General features: G+C 38.6%; 2 protein-coding genes across 2 annotated transcripts in view; both read left to right on the plus strand.

Annotated features, from left to right (window-relative positions):
• The window catches only part of LOC149039975 (uncharacterized), an 8,058-nt gene extending 1,055 nt beyond the window's left edge, over positions 1-7,003 (plus strand). The window contains exons 2-7 of the mRNA XM_089182760.1: positions 1,618-1,874; positions 2,343-2,463; positions 3,036-3,158; positions 3,471-3,593; positions 4,365-4,886; positions 5,452-7,003. Of these exons, the coding sequence (XP_089038886.1) occupies positions 1,618-1,874; positions 2,343-2,463; positions 3,036-3,158; positions 3,471-3,593; positions 4,365-4,886; positions 5,452-5,771 (1,466 nt within the window). The 3' untranslated portion in view covers positions 5,772-7,003. The remainder of the gene's footprint in view (positions 1-1,617; positions 1,875-2,342; positions 2,464-3,035; positions 3,159-3,470; positions 3,594-4,364; positions 4,887-5,451) is intronic.
• Positions 7,004-12,537: 5,534 nt separating this feature from the next.
• On the plus strand, positions 12,538-18,002 carry LOC149039976 (uncharacterized). The gene is made up of 6 exons (XM_089182763.1): positions 12,538-12,661; positions 14,021-14,277; positions 14,685-14,805; positions 15,275-15,397; positions 16,475-16,996; positions 17,563-18,002. The coding sequence occupies exons 1-6, from the start codon at positions 12,598-12,600 to the stop codon at positions 17,880-17,882; spliced, it is 1,407 nt and encodes a 468-aa protein (XP_089038889.1). The 5' UTR covers positions 12,538-12,597; the 3' UTR covers positions 17,883-18,002.
• The last annotated feature ends 2,892 nt before the right edge of the window (positions 18,003-20,894 follow it).

The raw sequence follows: 20,894 nt of genomic DNA on the forward strand, positions 1-20,894 counted from the left end.
GTTGATAAAGTTAAGAAGCTCATGAGTTTTGAGTGAACGACCAATTTTGTCTTTTCGCACTTTTCATAATTAATACGCAGTTTGGTCGAAAGCTGAAGTCACGCGACATAACAACAACCGCTTCTCATGAATTGACACAATAAAAACTTCACGACACGTTCCGATAATAACCCTTTCTTAACTCGTGAATTGCTCGCATGCGCAAGAGCGAGTTGTAGATACGATGTGGGGAATGGCACTCGCTCGCTCGATTGGTCGATTCCTGTAAACCTTTTTCGATTTTAGGCTTTTGAGTGCATTTGATAGTTTTTGTCGAGCAATAAACAAACGAAATGGCGACCTTTGTTGCTAAAAATAGTGGTGGGGTGACAAAGAAGCCAATGATACTCTTAAAATAATGTTTTTTCGTTTTTCAACAAGCGGCCCCAGTGACTGGCAGGCATGCAAGGATTCACACTGAAATAACAGAACAACCTTCTTTTTTCATAAAATTGTAATCTACAATCCTTGAACTTGAAAACAATCCGAAGATTCATTGATTCATATCACTTACTGCGAAGCGCTCGGAGTTTACAGATGTTCAAAAGCTTTTTCTGTTACGGCGTGAGATTGAGGACAAAATCGATCATTACGTCTCGTATCGTGTGTTTTTCCTGTGTGAAACAACAGAAGATGCCGGCGACTAACGAAATTTCAAGTTAACACGCAAATCAAATAACACCTAAACAAACAATTTTAGCTACCGATTTTCAGTGAATTTTTAAAGAACAATTTTCTTTAAAGTTTCAAGACAAGAAATTGATAAATAGGCCTGAAATGAAATTCTATCTTGTTATTGATTATACCTTGCCTAGCACGTGACTAAAATCTACCCAGGCGGAGATCCAAAATGACGGTGGCTCTCTAAGCTTAGTTATATCACTCAAACCTCGTTCCCGTTTGTTTCATTTGATAAAGAGGGAATCGTTAATGTTTTCATTAATAAAATATTGCCTTGATTTTCTAATCATGATATTTACAATGATAGACAGTAAATTTCACTTTTCACCCACATTTACTTCCAACCTTTTCTTTTGAACCAGAAACAGAAATGATATATGTTTAAAACACATGACATCATCCACCCTTGTCAAATGCAATAGCATGAGCATTTCAATTGTAATGCCTTCTTATCCCAATGTTACTTTGTTTCTTTGTTACATTAGCGAACACTGAACTACTGCTCGTACTCTAGATATGACAATCAACCACAAAATTCTCTAAACCAGATAACATTAAACATAATCCAAAAAATCATGTGTCAATTCACGAGTTTGCTCACAGAGCACTTTGATTTAAAGAACCAAATATGCTCAGAGGAGAGGACCATTATCACGTGATAAACACGATTCACTCAATGTAACAACAAAGGTGTTTGTGGATTTCTGCAACTCTTTCGATCACGATGGCTGATCACAACCAAAGGAAGATAACATGATAGGTCAGATTATTAATATAAATCACTCTCTTGGTGCTAAATTAAAGCAAAAGGTCAGCAGTAACACTGCTCTACAATTCCAGTCTCAGTAGAGGGGCTCAATGTGACATAGCAACTTTCTTAATATAATTGTTCACCAGGCGACTGCCGCAATTTGCAGTTTACCAGTTTTCCTAAACCTGGCTACAGGTTGGAGAATCACACGGTTCGAACTATTGAAGTATTCGACGAGGTTCTCTGCAAGTTACAATGCTATCTGGAACCTAACTGTGTCAGTTATAACTTCCATAAGCTAAGACAGGCGTCTGGAACACACAAGTGTGATCTGAATAACGCGACCATTAAACACGATGGAGAACTGGTAAAAAACGAAAGTTACATTTACCGTGGAGCTGAGGTGAGGATGACGTTTTTAAGCCAAGAGTACGAGACTTTGTACTCGTTGAGGCTTTTTTAAAAGACTAAGACTAAGCATCCCTCAGCCTCTGCCACTCCTCTAAATTCTCCTTCCACCCACCAGAATATAGGTTACGATAATTGAACGTTTAAAATGTTGAAATAAAGAATTAAGAGAGGCATACTTTGTTATTTACGAATGACCGCTTATGGAGCTGTTTTTTTCACATTTATAAGATACACGCAGACTTTGCTCTCGCTCTGAACAGTGCCATGCTTGGAACGGGAACAAATGTGCTCAACACAAACATTTGCGTAAATAACAAAAAAGCTTACGCGAAATACATGGACATCAGGGAAGACGCGCAGATTTTACAAACATGCATAACATTCAGAACTCGCAAACATGAATACACGCGCAGAAGACAAGCACAAAAATTGAAGTGGTCGTTTTCTTTTTCTTCTTAAGAATGCTTGCGCCAGTAATCCTTGCAGAAATAATGCAACGTGCCAAGCTGGCTTTACACACAGAGATTATCAGTGTTTGTGTGCTTTTGGTTCTGGATTTGAAGGCCACGATTGTGATAGAGGTGAGGAATGCTCTAAATTTTTTTATAGTCAGTAAAATAAATGTGTGGCCATTTCTTATCTGACAACGGGAACGTTAGCATGGAGGCGAAAACACTTGCGGCCAGAGCACGTCAAATACACACAAACCCTTATATAAATGTGGCGCTCATTTTGTTGTCTCAGACATAGATGAGTGTTCTAGTGAAACAAACGGCTGTGATGAGAATGCGGAGTATAACAATACTCTGAGATCTTACAAGTGCACCTGTGAAGATGGATTTCATGGAAATGGAACCAACGGCAAAGGTTATTTAGTTGTATCAAGTGAGTTGATGACGTAAAATAGGCCACCGTTAGTCCTTCGTCAGAGCAAATGGGGGAATTGCGGGTTGTGTGTCTGTTTATATCCAAAAAATGGAGCTACGGTATTGACGGGAACATGGTAGCGAGAAAATTAGAATAAAGTAGCTGACTATAACATCCCAAAAATCTACTAAAGCAAACAAACGAGAAAACAATAAAACCACAAAACACAAGATAACAAAATAAAAACAGGTTCCGTACAAAAGATGCTTCTTTTTTAATTCTCTAGGCTTGGACGAATGTGCTGAGGGAACACACAACTGTGATGCGAATGCTGAGTGTAACAATACCTGGGGATCGTACAACTGCACGTGTAAAGATGGATTTCGTGGAAATGGAACTAGCTGCAAAGGTAATTTGGTTTCATCAAGTGAGTTGATAACGTAAAATAGGCCACTGTTGTGAGTTTAAAATCTAAAGTTTCGAGCGTTAGTCCTTCGTCAGAGCAAATGGGGGAATTGTGGGTTGTGTCTGTTTATATGCGGAATATGGAGTTACAATATAGGTGGGAACTTGGTAATGATACAACAAAAATAAAATAGTTGACTGTAAGATCTCAAAAATTAATTAAAGCAAACAAGCGAGAAACAACAACACCACAAAACACGAGATAAAAACATGAAACAGGTTCCGTATAAAAGATGCTCCTTTTTTAATTCTCAAGACTTGGACGAATGTGCTGACGGAACACATAACTGTGATGTTAATGCTGAGTGTAACAATACCCGGGGATCGTACAACTGCAAGTGTAAAGGCGGATTTCGTGGAAATGGAACCAAATGCACAGGTAACTGTTTATAACATATCATTCTATCTTATCTCTCCATATTTTTCTGGTGGACACAGCACCAGACTTAAACTTGTACAAGAGTGTAATGTCCCTAATTTCTGTAGGGTATTCTACCGGCAGCAGGCCCAGCAGAACGAGCCCATCAGCATAAGAGACATTATTCAGTGGGTAATTAAGAATAAACTTAGTCAGAGACCTTTGGATTTTCTCAATTAATGCTCTGTGTATGACTGTATAATAAAGAGACCATAGGCAGGAGTATTATTTAAATTTGGGTCTGACCACAGGACAGCACAGCAGCTTCCTTATCTAAACGTCATTGACACCGCGGAAAACTCGCCTGATTCATGAAAGGTTTTGTTGGCCTTTGAGGTTATTTCTCCTGTATGCTCTGCCCATTGGATGTCACGGGGATCAGTGATGCTTAGGTCTTTAGCGTAAGGTACACACTCGAGCGATGTCCTTCTTAAAGATGTGAACGAATTTGCATTTTGCAGCGTTGAAAGCTATGCAGCTTGGTGAATTTACCAGTTTCCGAGGAGTTACCAGCAAGTGTGACAGCATATTTGCGGTTGAAAGTAGATTCTATGATAATTACCAGAGCCAGTGCGAAGATACCGTCATGAAGATAACCATATCTGTCGAATTTACAGGAATACTTTTTTTTGTAAGCGGTAGTGTGCAACATTGGCAATACCCAAAGTTATTTGACAATTAATTTCTTAGCAGTACGATAACTTTCCCTTTCATTTTGCGATTATTATACAGGATTTACAGCAGTGTTTACAACTCTTGGTAAGAGTGGAACTACGGGTCCAGTCCAAATTGGAAGTCGCTACGCAGGTCAGGATCACGACGGGCAAGTTACATTGTCCAGCGGTATTCAACAATGGACTGTGCCACACACTGGCGAATACAGAATAGAAGCAATAGGAGCCTCAGGGGGGTACGGCGAGGACAGTATCATCAAGAACGGTGGAAGAGGGGCACGAATGATTGGAAACTTTATTTTGACCAAAGATGAGATCATTCATATACTTGTTGGTCAAAAAGGAACAGAAGGATGGACCAACTTAAAAACTGCTGGAGGTGGTGGAGGTACATTTGTTGTGAGACGAACAAACACGCCTTTAATCATAGCTGGAGGTGGAGGGGGAATCAAAAATATGTCAGAACAACATCCGGGATGTGATGCGTCCCAAAACACCACTGCAAATGCAGGGAACAACTGGCCACTGGGATCAGGGGGAAGAGAAGGACAAGGAGGACTTACTAATGGTGTGAATTCTGGTTGGTGGAGAATTTGCTTTTTATAAATACTGAGAAACTCGTTGCATTCTACTGCCATGCTTCACTATCTCTAACTTAATGATAAAGTTACTCGCTGATGATCATATTTGAAGGATGTATAAAAACCGTAATTATCAAAATTCTCAATGTTAATTTTAGTTATTAATTAAGCTTTTCTTTGATGATTCCTTTGGAAGTGCCTCCTACAAGACTTAAGATTCTGTTCAATTTTGCTCTTTTCTTTTCAAATTTCCTGCATATTTATATAATTATCGACATCGATCCGCGAATATACCGCAGGAGATGACATCGACAAGCCTTCTCATTCGTCAGTTGCGGATCTGGATTAAACAGAGGCATTAAATAAAGAGTTAGTTGCAGCATTTTTACGCTGACTTGTCCTCATAAGCTTTTTTCTTACTAAGAATCTCCACTTATTAAACTCCAAAAATCAAGAACTAAAGTACATTTCGGAACACTGCAAATCGCCGTTTGATCGCAAGAAATTAAAATTGTGGGTGCTATTTGTAAGAGAATCACTGATCGCTTTTTGATTGTACTGTAGGTGGCGGTGGCGGCGGCTTCCATAATAATGGACATGATGCAACGAACTCTGGTAAAGTAGAGGGAGAAGGGGGTTCAGGATATCTTCAGGGGGGAAAGGGTGGAGGGTTTGTTGGCGGGTTCGGAGGTGGCGGTGGTTTACATTTTTTCAACAAGGGACCGGGCGGTGGTGGTGGTTACACTGGGGGAAGTGGCGGGGTTAATGATGATATTTCCTGTGGGGGAGGGGGAGGATCTTTTAACAATGGAACAAATCAACAAAATGAATGTTGCTATAATAGCGCTGGTCATGGTTGGGTAAATATTACATTTCTCCGATGAAGAGCACATAGCAGCTGTTGTTAACGTGCACAAAAAAAGTTGTCGGTCAGTTTTTAATATTCTTGTGCATTTCAATCATCCTATTTCCTCGAATAAGCACCCGAGCTCTTATTCAAAATTTAAGCTTAAAGGGGGAAGGGGGGGCGCTTACTAAGAAACTATTCTAGCTGAAGCTCATAAAGTTATATATAAAGTGGAAATAAAAAATATAGGTTTTCCTCGTATCCAAACTTTTTGAAAAAGCGAGAAAAAAGGAGGGGGACGCTTGTTTGATATTATGGGGGTGGTGCCTATTGAGGGAGGGGGCTTATTAGGGTGTGGGTGGTTCCTCTAGGAAATACGGTGTTACATATATCTAAAAGTAATTTTCAATTGACTGTGAAAGTTTAATATGAAATCACTTTTTTCCTTTGATTAGCACAAAACTAAACTCAATTTTCAATTTTTATACGACCAGTTAGGCCCATTATTGGCTTTTCCGCCCTTTGGGCCGACTGAATTTCCTCTGCCATTGACGCTGGTTGTAAATTATCCTAAAAAATAAGGGTTCGGTTTGTGTTATATATGGCGTCCTTGGTTACTATCACCAGAATCCCCATGTTAAATGTTAAATTTAGTGTTACGATTTCCAATCAAGTGGAAAACGTTCTCCTTCACCTCTAACGGTTTCCTGCAAAATGGAAAACCGGCACAGGGTTGATACTGACTTGTAGATGTGACCATGATCAGTGTTGTGTTCCCTGAAGTACAAAGGGGGGGGGGGGGGGGAGAGGGTAACAAAGGACATATTTTACAGATATTAACATATGTTACTAACAGATGTTAACCGAGTTTGAGTTTGCGGCGTTGTAAAACGAGACTCAGTCATCGTTTAAGTGGTCAGGATGAATAATTCCAGATCTGTTTCCTTTTCCATAATGCAGGGTAGAAGAGCAGTTATATATATACCAAGTTTACTTAGTTGCTAGATTGTTATTTTCATGTCAACATCCAGTATAGTTTTCAAAAGGCACTTGTGCTCTTTCACTGAAGTGGAGGAGAATGCTCTAATTAGCATATTGAGAAAAGACGTTTGTGCTTGATAACGACTAGAAATTAAATGTTTTGAAAATTTTCATGTTAGAAAGAGGATCTCTCAGTTTTTAGTGTTGATAGAATAGTGTTTGCTCATAACCTTAATTTAAGTCACTATGGTAAATTTTGATAACCATAGTTGATTTTAGTCAATAAACTGATTTTTCTCGGTATTTATAGTTGTTTTGTTGTTGTTTTGTCAGAACTCTGATTATAGTATTGAGACTTCTGTAGTGTCCCAGCGAAATTCCTTTGAAATTGGCAATCTTCAAAAGGTCACAACAACTAGCGAGAAGATGAGTTACTTTCAGTCTCCTTCGCAGCCATTCTCTGGACCTAGGAGACTGGGCGACTATAACTCAGCCAATTAGTAATATTCAAGTGGGCAAAAAAGCTAGCGAGAGGGTAAGGGAGGGGGGGGGGGGCGATTTCAATGTTGGTTCTGCTATGTTTGTCAAATGTTCTGTTACTTGCTTTAGATAACGCTGCCACAAGTTTGACGCTTAAACTATAAACCTGGGGGTGGGGGTGGAGCATTTTTTACCGTATCACCAAAAGTGACTCAAATGGGGTCGGCAATTGGCCACAGAATAGACTGTCACGGGTAGGGGTTGGTATATCGCCAGGACTTCTGTTTCCTTCACTTCCATTCCTCTTTCAGAGTGAGGCAGACGTCAGACCTATCTCAGAACAGGTGAAACGCAGGACCTTCACGCAAACTTGTGGAACATGGCTATACTCGAGACGCGCATCTTTACTAAAGGCTTTTAACTCCAGTCATCTGAAATAAGACCTGGCCTTTTACTTTCCCAAGGCGTTATGCGTCATAACTAGCTCATGATGGCCGTTGTGCAGCAAATTACTTTAGTGTTCAAGGCCGAGGATTCAAACAACAAATAATTAAGTAACCAATCATGACTTTCGAAGGGTTAACCATTTTCACGCTAGCCTGTAGTCCTTTGCACCGGCAGACGATTCAGGCTATTGCTTGAAACCTCAAATTGTCGAAATTCAACACGTGTACGGCTTTTTATTTCCAAATTGATAACAAACTTCGTGCTTCCCCTGCCCGCCGACACAGAAAGGACCATAAGTTATTAATTAAAGTACACAAACGTTTGCTCTTTACGACTTTACGACTCAGAAAAATCCGTGATATTGACAGTGGTCATGTGTTATTTTCAGCAAATTATATAAGAGCAAGAATACTTGAATGTTACCAAATGTCGTCATCACATTGTATTATCTAACTGTGAATCCTTGAAATTTCACATTGCAATATTTAGGTTAGGATCCTGGAAATTTTGACACGGAATTCCGAACACTGATTCAGAAAGCAACTAACTCTTTCACGTTGTAGCCCAAATAAACTGACAATCATATCAAGAAAAGTAAATATTAGATATTTCATATTGATTGGTATAACCAGGTCACATGCAATCTTGTAGTTGCAAGAATTTAGGGGTCAGACAAGTAGCAAAAAAAAAAAAAAACTCCACCATGCCACAGGTCCGATGGTGAGAGAAGAGAGTTGTTGGGACCCACCGACCAATCCCTAGATCCGCCCTTGATTGATATTTTTGGCTCCTAAAGGAGCATTTTTGCGGGTCCTTTAATGGAAGAAACGTTTATCACCATCACAACTTTCTGTTATCCAGAATTTAAAATAATATCAATTACATATACTCGTGACATCATAGAATTAAGCTTCCTGTCACTTCAGATTATGTATGTTCATAGTCTAGTGGTAATAATCACAGTCGAAAAATACACATAACAATAAGAATAAAATATTTACCTTATTTCAAAAAAATTTTGGCAAAGTCTTTTGTAGGTCCGTAATGAAAAAGTTACATTCTTGAGAGTCAAGCAATTTCAGAAGAAGTAAAAAAACACTAATATTCGCTGAGATGGTTGAGTAAGGTTATACGAAACCTCATCCTTGTAGTTATGGGCAAGAGGGCTTGAAACGTCAAATTTTTGAAATTCAACACGTATACGGCTTTTTATTTCCAAATTGATAACAAAATTCGTGCTTCCCCTACCCGCCGACAAAACAACAGATTCTACTGAAAGTAATAACTTTGCTGTCTTACCTGTTCTTGTAGTTCTTTTGTTTTAGTTACGATAATTTCAAGTTTAGGTTCCAAGTCTCTCCATTCTATGGTGGTCGCCTGTCGTTTATCAGGTATCACTTCAATGAACGATACTCATTTTTCTAAGACTATAAGTTTTTGCTGAAGGGAATCTGCTGAGCGGTCCAGGTATATGAAAACGGAAAGGACCATAAGCTATTAATTAAAATACATAAACGTTTGCTCGGAATAAATAGAGAACGGCAGCAATAGGATAGTTGCCTTATCGTAGGAGCTGTGTAGATGCATTTAAAAAACCTTTGCGACTTCAGAGAAATCTGTGATATTGGCGGTGGTCATGTGTAATTTTCAGCAAATTATATAAGAGAAAGAATACTTGAATGATACAAAATGTCGTCATCACACTGCAATATTTAAGTGTCGATCCTGGAAATTTTGACACGGAAATCCGAGCACTGATTGAGAAAGTAACTTACTCTTTTACACTGTAGCCCAAATAAGCCTTTTTTTGCGGGTCCTGCAACGATAGTATTACAGGCTTTCCTAGATGGAAACTTCTGGACCTAATTTGGATAGATTTTTCATGACCATAAAGTTTTAAAATGGGATAACCGTGGCTGAAAAGTTGAGGTCTTAACACAGAGAGTAAGGAATTGATTTATGTAAAATCATGGCTAGATATGTTGAAAAGACAATAAAAAAAGAAAGTCAATATTGAGTATCTATATCTAGGAAATTTTAGATGTATGTTTTCATGTATGTGAAATGTCAAAAAGTAGGACTGCAGTCCGAGCCCACTACCTGATGTATCAAAGCTTTCAGTGGAAATTGGTGTTCATAATAAGTATTTATTGTAGACCCTCTATACGCACTACCACCTCCCCGCCCCCACCCCCCATGTTTTCATAAGTACCTGCTTTAGCAGCCTTAAAAGATTTGCATACGAGTACATGATATTTTCCTGCCTCAAAAGTTTCAAAATTGCAAATAAGGGGCTTATAAAAAATCATTCTTTTCAATCCTAGGTGGCATCAGCTGACAGTAAAAGCACCTGGCGTGGCTGTACGGTGAAATATTATCTTTTGTTTTTTCGTTTACTTTGTTTTATCAAATTAACCCTGATGGCTTTCCGCATGAAAAACATTTTTTTGGCTACTTCCAACTTCAAGTTCTTCAATTTCACTTATCAATATGTATTTTCTAATTTCTTTTTTCGGGTATGCGTGGATTATGTGGTTATCAACGGTGATATTTATAAAACGTTCCAACTTTAAACAAAGGAAAAGTAATTAGGACTCCTTTATTCTTGTGAGGTGCCACAAAGAGACCTGAAAGTTATTTTTTAGGGTATAAAATTGTTTTCTTTGTTTTCATCGAACATAGATATTGGATAATTCACGAACATTCGCGAAAAGACGTTTATCGCCATCACGACTTTTTGTTATCCAGAATTTAAAATAATCTCACTGAATTTCATATATTCGTGACATCATAGAATTGAGCTTCCTGTCACTTCACATTATGTATGTTTATAGTCCAGTAATTATAATCACAGTAGAAAATACACATAAAAATGAGAATAAAATATTTACCCTATTTCAATGAAATTTTGACAAAAAATACTACATTCTTGGGAGCCTAGCAATTTCAAGGGAAGTCAAAAAACACTGTAATATTCGCTTAGATGGTTGTGTTAGGGTAGAGGAAAACTCATCCTTGCAATTAAAACCAAGAGATTACAAACTGTTTATGGATAATCATTTGATTGAACAGTTTGAAAACAACTAAAACGAGTCGGTTGGTTTGGTGACAATGTCCTGCAGAAAGAAAGTGCTAGATGTACCTTTTAGGAGGCTCTTCTGCTCTTTCACTTGAAGTGGAGTAAAACACTTTATTCGCAATGTATTTGGCAAGAATTTGCGAGCTTAATAACAGCTAGAAATATCTTAAAGATGTTCTTTACCAGTGTAGCCATTTCAAGTTCCAAAAATTATTTCTATGAGTTACAGAAAAGACCAAAGAAGAGTAATCACTTTCCCTGAATCGTTCGGTCAATAGTGGAGCTTTCAAATAGCATTTTGCTGAAAATCAATAAATAAACATTTGGCTGTCAGTATTTTCTTCTTGTCTCTTAGTCAAACTTAAGTTATAAATCAACACAAACTGAGAGCAGGTTTATTTTGTGAAAGAACAAAGAAATGTACATGTGTCTCGGTACCGGAAATAAGAGAATGTTCAAATTTACTTCTCGTTTATACTCCTATTCCTAGTTTTGTAGCACACAAATCCAGCCTTGACTGAAGGTCCTTGCGGAGTTAAACATGTAATGGGGACCCAACTTCAAATAGTTGAAGTTTGTTTGAAAGCCATTCGCTGGCCTCGTAGTAGGTCTGAATCCCCCCATCGTTTGGTCAAAATTTTGGGTTTAGCCTCACAAGTGCACTTGAAAAGACGGTTTTTATGGAAATGGATCCTAAAATGGAACGTAAAATGGAACCTAGGGGAACCTGGTGAGCAGAACCCCAGATCCCTCGGTGTCTCTCTTAATGCACCCATGTGTTTTCCTGTTTTGGTGCAATGGAACTTTGAAAGCTGTGCAGTAAAGACCCCGTTTTTGTGCGCGTAAAGTTTTCCTAGTGTGAAGGGCATTCTAGAGACAAACTGCTTTCGCTTATACGTTGAAATAATGTCAAAAACAGCTGCCAAGATATTTTAGGCTTATCATCCACTGATAATCAATCATTAAATGACATGAAAGGAATTAGTATTGATAAATATTTTATATAAAGCTTGTGTATCTCAAGTCTTACATGTTAAAATATGGTTTTCAGTTGACTATGAGGGTTTATCGTGTCATCACTTTTTTGTTTCCGTTGATTTGAGTAAAACTAAGTGCAGATTTTGAATTTTCATACGATCAGTTAGACCCAGTATCCCTTAATTCTGCTCTTTGGACCGACTCAATTTTCGCACTTAATATTTTTTTTTTTTCGCATGAAGCAGATCGCACATTGCACGGGCACCAGGGACAGAAAGTACAGCGATAATCCGCATAAAAATGACGGATAACGACAAGGAAAAAGAGCCTGAGCACTAGTTTTAAACGAGCGCTCTTCGAACTCAGTGTAGTTTGGTTAGAGCCATTGATCAATTGTTCTAATGTTTCAAAGTCCTCAATTGATTCTCAGACACTCACCCGATTTCTTTCACTCCTATAGTTTATGGTTCAAGGATTCCCAACACAATTTCTAATTGGACGGAGCAGTCAGAAGATCTTAAAATAATTGACGTACATTTTTCACAAAATGTTAATCATTCATTAGAAGTGACTTTTTTTTCTTCCAAAACTTGATATAAGCGAAGCACATTGTAATATTGGCTGAGATGGTTGCGGGTGATTATGCAAAAAAAAACTCTTCCATAAAGATATTCTTAATTATTCGCTTTGTCGATTGGCATAGGTCCAGTTTCATAATAAATGTTTCGCAAGTTACGTGCATTATGCATAATCGAGTCTCATCAACCAACTTAATCCCAAGGTAACTAATTCAAGTACGAAAACAACCGAGAACCTCATAAATAATAATAAAGGAGTGGAGTATTTCAACGGAGATCAAACTTGTTCGCTAGAGTTATAACTGGTATTTTCTGAGAACATGCTCTCTGTACTCTACTATTTCGTTCTCATTGTTTTGGCCTCCCTAATACCGGAAGGACGAGGTAAGATTTTACCACAGTTATGACTTTGTTATGGTTTGAGTATATTTCAAAGTTTACCAAGGTGATAAGTTAATTTTTTTGTTGATAACGGCTAAACCTTGCAATAATCGCACGCGCTTCTCCTACTAATATCAAATGTAATGAATTATTTCATCTTGATTCAAAAAGGGGCGCTTATTGGAGTATCTTAAAGCAAAGTTAACTTTAGAAATAAAACAGTCACTGTCTCTTCAATGAATTGAAGTCTAGAGACGTGTTCGACTTTTTTTATTTTTGATGGATGAGTTGAATACTGTAAGATTGAGAGGCTCATTTGAACTCAACTGAAATGGCTCGGCTTGTTCAACTAAAAACTTTATACAGGAGTAAAGGTTTTTAATTCTTAGTAAAGAAACCTTTTAATTCGTCACAGCAAAGCAACATAACGCATTGTTAGAGCAGTGCTTCAAACTTGGCACTTAACATATTATCTGTGGAAAAACCTGACTTTTTTGTACAATCAGCTCCAAAGTTGATATAAGTTTTGGTTCATATTTCAAAAAACCTAAATCGAAGACTGAATTTGTGTATTCCGGCGAGTTGGTAGAACTATGGCATAAGTTATTAATGATCCACCCCAGAGAGGAAGTTTTGATTTAGTCTGAGGCAAAACAGGGGATTCAAATAAAACATTTGTTTAACAAAGACGATAGTTGACATTTTAGGATTTATTTCTTCTGTCATACTCAATTATCCCCTTAGGGAGTGCATACTCGAAGGTAAATTTCAGCGTTTCGCCTGTTCGTGCTCGTTAATACACAGTATGCATAGAAAACGTTTGTTACATCTTTAGAAGTAGAAAGCCAGGACATAGATAGTGTATATCGAGTTTGTCAAAATTATTTGACGTACCATGGAGTTCATAAAGTTGAGAGGCTTGTGATTTACTAATTTACTAGCGACTAATTTTGTTTTCTTGCGCTTTTCATAATACGCATATTGGTCGAAAGCTGAAGTCACGCGACACAAAAACAAAGGCTTCTCATGAATTGACCAAACAAAAAACTTCACGACACGTTCCGATAATAACCTTTTTTAAAAGAACCAAACATGCTCAAACGAGAGGACCATTATTACGCGACGAACACGAATTACTCCATATATCAAAAAAGTTGTTTATGGATTTCGGCAACAATCGATCGATCACGATAGCTGATCACAACAGACCAAAGGAAGATGATAGTTCAGATTATTCATTTAAATCACTCTTCTGGTGTTAAACCAAAGCAATAATTCAGAAGTAACACTGCTCTACAATTCCAGTCTCAATAGAGGTGCTCAATGCCAAATAGCAACTTTCTTAATATAATCGTTCACCAGGCAACCTCCGCAATTTGAAGTTTACCAGTTTTGCCAAACCTGGCTACAGGTTGGAGAATCACACGGTTCGAACTATCGAAGTATTCGACGAGGATCTCTGCAGGTTACAATGCTATCTGGAACCTAACTGTGTCAGTTATAACTTCCATAAGCTAAGACAGGCGTCTGGAACACACAAGTGTGATCTGAATAACGCGACCATTGAACACGATGGAGAACTGGTAAAAAACGAAAGTTACATTTACCGCGGAGCTGAGGTGAGGATGACGTTTTTAAGCCAAGAGTATAGCACTTTATACTCGTTGAGGCTTTTTTAAAAGACTAAGACTAAGCATCCCTCAGCCTCTGCACTCCTCTAAATTCTCCTTCCACCCACCAGAATTTAGGTTACGGTAATTGAACGTTTGAAATGCTGAAATAAAGAATTAAGAGAGGCATACTTTGTTATTTAAGAATGACCGCTTCTGGAGCTGTTTTTTGATTTTGCTCTCGCTCTGAACAGTGCCACGCTTGGAACAAGAAAAAGCTTGCACGGAATACATGGACATGATGGAAGACGCGCAGATTTCACAAACATGCATAACATTCAGAACTCGCAAACATGAATGCACGAGCAGAAGACAAACACAAAAATTTAAATGGTCGTATTGCTTTTCTTCTTAAGAATGCTTGCGTCAGTAATCCTTGCAGAAATAATGCAACATGCCAAGCTGGCTTTACGCACAGAGATTATCAGTGTTTGTGTGATTTTGGATCTGGATTTGAAGGTCACGATTGTGATAGAGGTGAGGAATCCTATAAATTTTTTTGTAGTCAGTAAAATGAATGTGTGGCCATTTCTTATCTGACAACGGGAACGTTAGCATGGAGTCGAAAACACTTGCGGCCAGAGCACGTCAAATACACACAATGTGTGTGGAAATGGAACTAACTGCAAAGGTAATTTGTTATCATCAAGTGAGTTGATAGCGTAAAATAGGCCATTGTTACGAGTTTAAAATCTAATGTTTCGAGCGTTCGTCCTTCATCAGAGGAAATGGAGGAATTGTGGGTTGCGTGTCTGTTTATATGCGGAATATGGAGTTATGCTATTGACGGGAACATGGTAACGAGAAAACAAGAATAAAATAGCTGATTATAACATCCCAAAAATCTACTAAAGTAAACAAACGAGAATACAATAACACAACAAAACACAAGATAAAAACACAAAAACAGGTTCCGTATAAAATATGCTTCTTTTTAATTCTCTAGACTTGGACGAATGTGCTGACGGAACACACAACTGTGACGTGAATGCTGAGTGTAATAATACCCTGGGATCGTACAACTGCAAGTGTAAAGATGGATTTCGTGGAAATGGAACTAACTGCAAAGGTAATTTGGTATCATCAAGTGAGTTGATAACGTAAAATAGGCCACTGTTGCGAGTTTGAAATTTGAAGTTTCGAGTGTTAGTCCTTCGTCAGAGCGAATGAGGGAATTGTGGGTTGTGTCTGTTTATGTGTGGAATATCGAGTTACGCTATTGGTGGGGGCATGGTAACGATACAACAAAAATAAAATAAAATATATATAACTGTGATGTGAATGCTGAGTGTAACAATACCCGGGGATCGTACAACTGCAAGTGTAAAGATGGATTTCGTGGAAATGGAACCAAATGCACAGGTAACTGTTTGTAACATATCATTCTATCTTACCTCTCCATATTTTTCTGGTGGACATAGCACCAGACTTAAACTTGTACTAGAGTGTAATGTCCCTAATTTCTGTACAGTATTCTACCGGCAGCAGGCCCAGCAGAACGAGCCCATCAGCATAAGAGACATTATTCAGTCGGTGATTAAGAATAAACTTAGTCAGAGACCTCTGGATTTTCTCAATTAATGCTCCATGTATGATTCAAGTTTGGATGACTGTATAATAAAGAGACCATAGGCAGGAGTATTATTTAAGTTTGGGTCTGACCACAGGACAGCACAGCAGCTTCCTTATCTAAACGTCATTGACACCGCGGAAAACTCGCCTGATTCACGAAAGGTTTTGTTGGCCTTTGAGGTGATTTCTCCTGCATGCTCTGCCCGCTGGAGATCACGGGAATCAGTGATGCTTAGGTCTTAAGCGTAAGGTACACACTCGAGCGATGTCCTTCTTAAAGATGTGAACGAATTTGCATTTTGCGGCGTTGAAAGCTATGCAGCTTGGTGAATTTACCAGTTTCCGAGGAGTTACCAGCAAGAGTGACAACATATTTGCGGGTGAAAGTAGATTCTATGATCATAACCAGAGCCAGTGCGAAGATACCGTTGTGAAGATAACCATATCTGCCGAATTTACAGGAATACTTTTTTGTAAGCGGTAGTGTGCAACATTGGCAATACCCAAAGTAATTTGACAATTAATTTCTTAGCACTACGATAACCTTTCCTTTCATTTTGCAATTATTATACAGGATTTACAGCAGTGTTTACAACTCTTGGTAAGAGTGGAAGTACGGGTCCAGTCCAAATTGGAAGTCACTACGCAGGTCAGGATCACGACGGGCAAGTTACATTGTCCAGCGGTATTCAACAATGGACTGTGCCACACACTGGCGAATACAGAATAGAAGCAATAGGAGCCTCAGGGGGGTACGGTGAGGACAGTATCATCAAGAACGGTGGAAGAGGGGCACGAATGATTGGAAACTTTATTTTGACCAAAGATGAGATCATTCATATACTTGTTGGTCAAAAAGGAACAGAAGGAAGGACCAACTTAAAAACTGCTGGAGGTGGTGGAGGTACATTTGTTGTGAGACGAAGCAACACGCCTTTAATCATAGCTGGAGGTGGAGGGGGAATCAAAAATATGTCAGAACAACATCCGGGATGTGATGCGTCGCTAGACACCATTGGAAATGCAGGGAACAACTCGCCACTGGGATCAGGGGGAAGAGAAGGACAAGGAGGACTTACTAATGGTGTGAATTCTGGTTGGTGGAGAATTTGCTTTTTATAAATACTGAGAAATTCGTTGCATTCTACTGTCATGCTTCACTATCTCTAACTTAATGATAGAGTTAGTCGCTGATTTGAAGGATGTATAAAAACCGTAATTATCAAAATTCTCAATGTTAATTTTAGTTATTAATTAAGATTTTCTTTGATGGTTCCTTTGGAAGTGCCTCCTACAAGACTTAAGATTCTGTTAAATTTTGCTCTTTTCTTTTCAAATTTCCTGCATATTTATTTAATTATCGACATCGATCCGCGAATATACCGCAAGAGATGACATCGAAAAACTTAACAAGGCTTCTTATTCGTCAGTTGCGGATCTGGATTAAATAGAGGCATTAAATAAAGAGTTAGTTGCAGCATTTTTACGCTGACTTGTCCTCATAAGCTTTTTTAGTACTAAGAATCTCCATTCATTAAACTCCAAATATCAAGAACTAAAGTACATTTCGGAACACTGCGGATCGCCGTTTGATCGCAAGAATTTAAATTTGCGGGTGCTATTTGTAAGAGAATCACTGACCACTTTTTGATTGTACTGTAGGTGGCGGTGGCGGCGGCTTCCATAGTAATGGACATGATGCAACGAATTCTAGTAAAGGAGGGGGAAAAGGAGGTTCAGGATATCTTCAGGGGGGAAAGGGTGGAGGGTTTGTTAGTGGGTTCGGAGGTGGCGGTGGTTTACGTTTTTCCAACAAGGGACCGGGCGGTGGTGGTGGTTACACTGGGGGAAGTGGCGGCGCTAATGATGATATTTCCTGTGGGGGAGGGGGAGGATCTTTTAACAATGGAACAAATCAACAAAATGAATGTTGTTATAATAGCGCTGATCATGGTTGGGTGAATATTACATTTCTCCGATGAAGAGCACATAGCAGCTGTTTTTAACGTGCACAAAAAAAGTTGTCTGTGAGTTTTTAATATTCTTGTACATTTCAATCATCCCATTTCCTCGAATAAGCACCCGGGCTCTTATTTAAAATTTAAAGGGGGAAGGGGGGGCCCTTACTAAGAAACTATTCTAGCTGAAGCTTATAAAGTTATATATAAAGTGGAAATAAAAAAATAGGTTTTCCTCGTATCCAAACTGTTTGAAAAAGTGAGAAAAAAGGAGGGGGACGCTTGTTTGATATTATGGGGGTGGTGCCTATTGGGGGAGGGGGCTTATTAGGGTGTGGGTGGTTCCTCGAGGAGGTAATTTTAAATTGACTGTGAAAGTTTAATATGAAATCACTTTTTTCCTTTGATTAGCACAAAACTAAACTCAATTTTCAATTTTTATACGACCCATTATTGGCTTTTCCGCCCTTTGGCCCACTGAATTTCCTCTGCCATTGGCACTGGTTGTAAATTATCCTAAAAAATAAGGGTTCGGTTTGTGTTACGTATGGCGTCCTTGGTTACTATCACCAGAATCCCCCATTTGCGAAATGTTAAATTATATTTGGTGTAACGATTCCCAATCAAGTGGAAAACGTTCTCATTCACCTCTAACGGTTTCCTGCAAAATGGAAAACCGGCACAGGGTTGATACCGACTTGTAGATGTGACCATGATCAGTTTTGTGTACCCTGAAGTGTATGGGGGGGGGGAGGGGGGAGGGAGGGTAACAAAGGACATATTTTACAGATAGAGATGACTGAAATGCATGAAATACGCTCGAGTTATCCGAGTTTGAGTTTGCGGCGTTATAAAACGAGACTCAGTCATCGTTTCAGTGGTCAGAATGAATAATTGCAGATCTGTTTCCTTTTCCATACTGCAGGGTAGAAGAGCAGTTATATATACCAAGTTTACTTAGTTGCTAGATTGTTATTTTCATGTCAACATCCAGTATAGTTTTCAAAAGGCTCTTGTGCTCTTTCACTGAAGTGGAGGAGAATGCTATAATTAGCATATTGAGAAAGGACGTTTGTGCTTGATAACGACTAGAAATTAAATGTTTTGAAAATTTTCCTGTTAGAAAGAGGATCTCTCAGTTTTTAGTGTTGATAGAATAGTATTTGCTCATAACCTTAATTTAAGTCACTATGGTAAATTTTGATAACCACAGTTGATTTTAGTCAATAAACTGATTTTTCTTGGTATTTATAGTTGTTTTGTTGTTGTTTTGTCAGAACTCTGATTATAGTATTGAGACTTCTGTAGTGTCCCAGCGAAATTCCTTTGAAATTGGCCATCTTCAAAAGGTCACAACAACCAGCGAGAAGATGAGTTACTTTCAGTCTCCTTCGCAGCCATTCTCTGGACCTAGGAGACTGGGCGACTATAACTCAGCCAATTAGTAATATTCAAGTGGGCAAAAAAGCTAGCGAGAGGGTAAGGGAGGGGGGGGCGATTTCAATGTTGGTCCTGCTATGTTTGTCAAATGTTCTGTTACTTGCTTTAGATAACGCTGCCACATGTTTGACGCTTAAACTATAAACCTAGGGGTTGGGGGTGGAGCATTTTTTACCGTATCACCAAAAGTGAATCAAATGGGGTCGACAATTGGCCACAGAATAGACTGTCACGGGTAGGGGTTGCCAGGACTTCTGTTTCCTTCACTTCCATTCCTCTTTCAGAGTGAGGCAGACGTCAGACCTATCTCAGAACAGGTGAAACGCAGGACCTTCACGCAAACTTGTGGAACATGGCTATACTCGAGACGCGCATCTTTACTAAAGGCTTTTAACTCCAGTCATCTGAAATAAGACCTGGCCTTTTACTTTCCCAAGGCGTTATGTGTCATAACTAGCTCATGATGGCCGTTGTGCAGCAAATTACTTTAGTGTTCAAGGCCGAGGATTCAAACAACAAATAATTAAGTAACAAATCATGACTTTCGAAGGGTTAACCATTTTCACGCTAGCCTGTAGTCCTTTGCACCGGCAGACGATTCAGGCTATTGCTTGAAACCTCAAATTGTCGAAATTCAACACGTGTACGGCTTTTTATTTCCAAATTGATAACAAACTTCGTGCTTCCCCTGCCCGCCGACACAGAAAGGACCATAAGTTATTAATTAAAGTACACAAACGTTTGCTCTTTACGACTTTACGACTCAGAGAAATCCGTGATATTGACAGGGGTCATGTGTTATTTTCAGCAAATTATATAAGAGCAAGAATACTTGAATGTTACCAAATGTCGTCATCACATTGTATTATCTAACTGTGAATCCTTGAAATTTCACATTGCAATATTTAGGTATGGATCCTGGAAATTTTGACACGGAATTCCGAACACTGATTCAGAAAGCAACTAACTCTTTCACGTTGTAGCCCAAATAAACTGACAATCATATCAAGACAAGTAAATATTAGATATTTCATATTGATTGGTATAACCAGGTCACATGCAATCTTGTAGTTGCAAGAATTTAGGGGTCAGACAAGTAGCCAAAAAAAAAAAAAAACTCCACCATGCCACAGGTCCGATGGTGAGAGAAGAGAGTTGTTGGGACCAACCGACCAATCCCTGGATCCGCCCTTGATTGATATTTTTGGCTCCTAAAGGAGCATTTTTGCGGGTCCTTCAATGGAAGAAACGTTTATCACCATCACAACTTTCTGTTATCCAGAATTTGAAATAATATCAATTACATATACTCGTGACATCATAGCTTCCTGTCACTTCAGATTATGTATGTTCATAGTCTAGTGGTAATAATCACAGTAGAAAAATACACATAAAAATGAGAATAAAATATTTACCTTATTTCAAAAAAATTTTGGCAAAGTCTTTTGTAGGTCCGTAATTAAAAAGTTACATTCTTGAGAGTCAAGCAATTTCAGGAGAAGTCAAAAAAACACTAATATCTCTCAAGTCTCTCTATTCTATGGTGGTCGCCTGTCGTTTATCAGGTATCACTTCAATGAACGATACTCATTTTTC

The sequence above is a fragment of the Pocillopora damicornis genome, chromosome 9 (genome assembly GCF_964200805.1).
Source record: "Pocillopora damicornis chromosome 9, jaPocDami1.2, whole genome shotgun sequence".
In the NCBI taxonomy this organism is placed as follows: Eukaryota; Metazoa; Cnidaria; class Anthozoa; order Scleractinia; family Pocilloporidae; genus Pocillopora; species Pocillopora damicornis.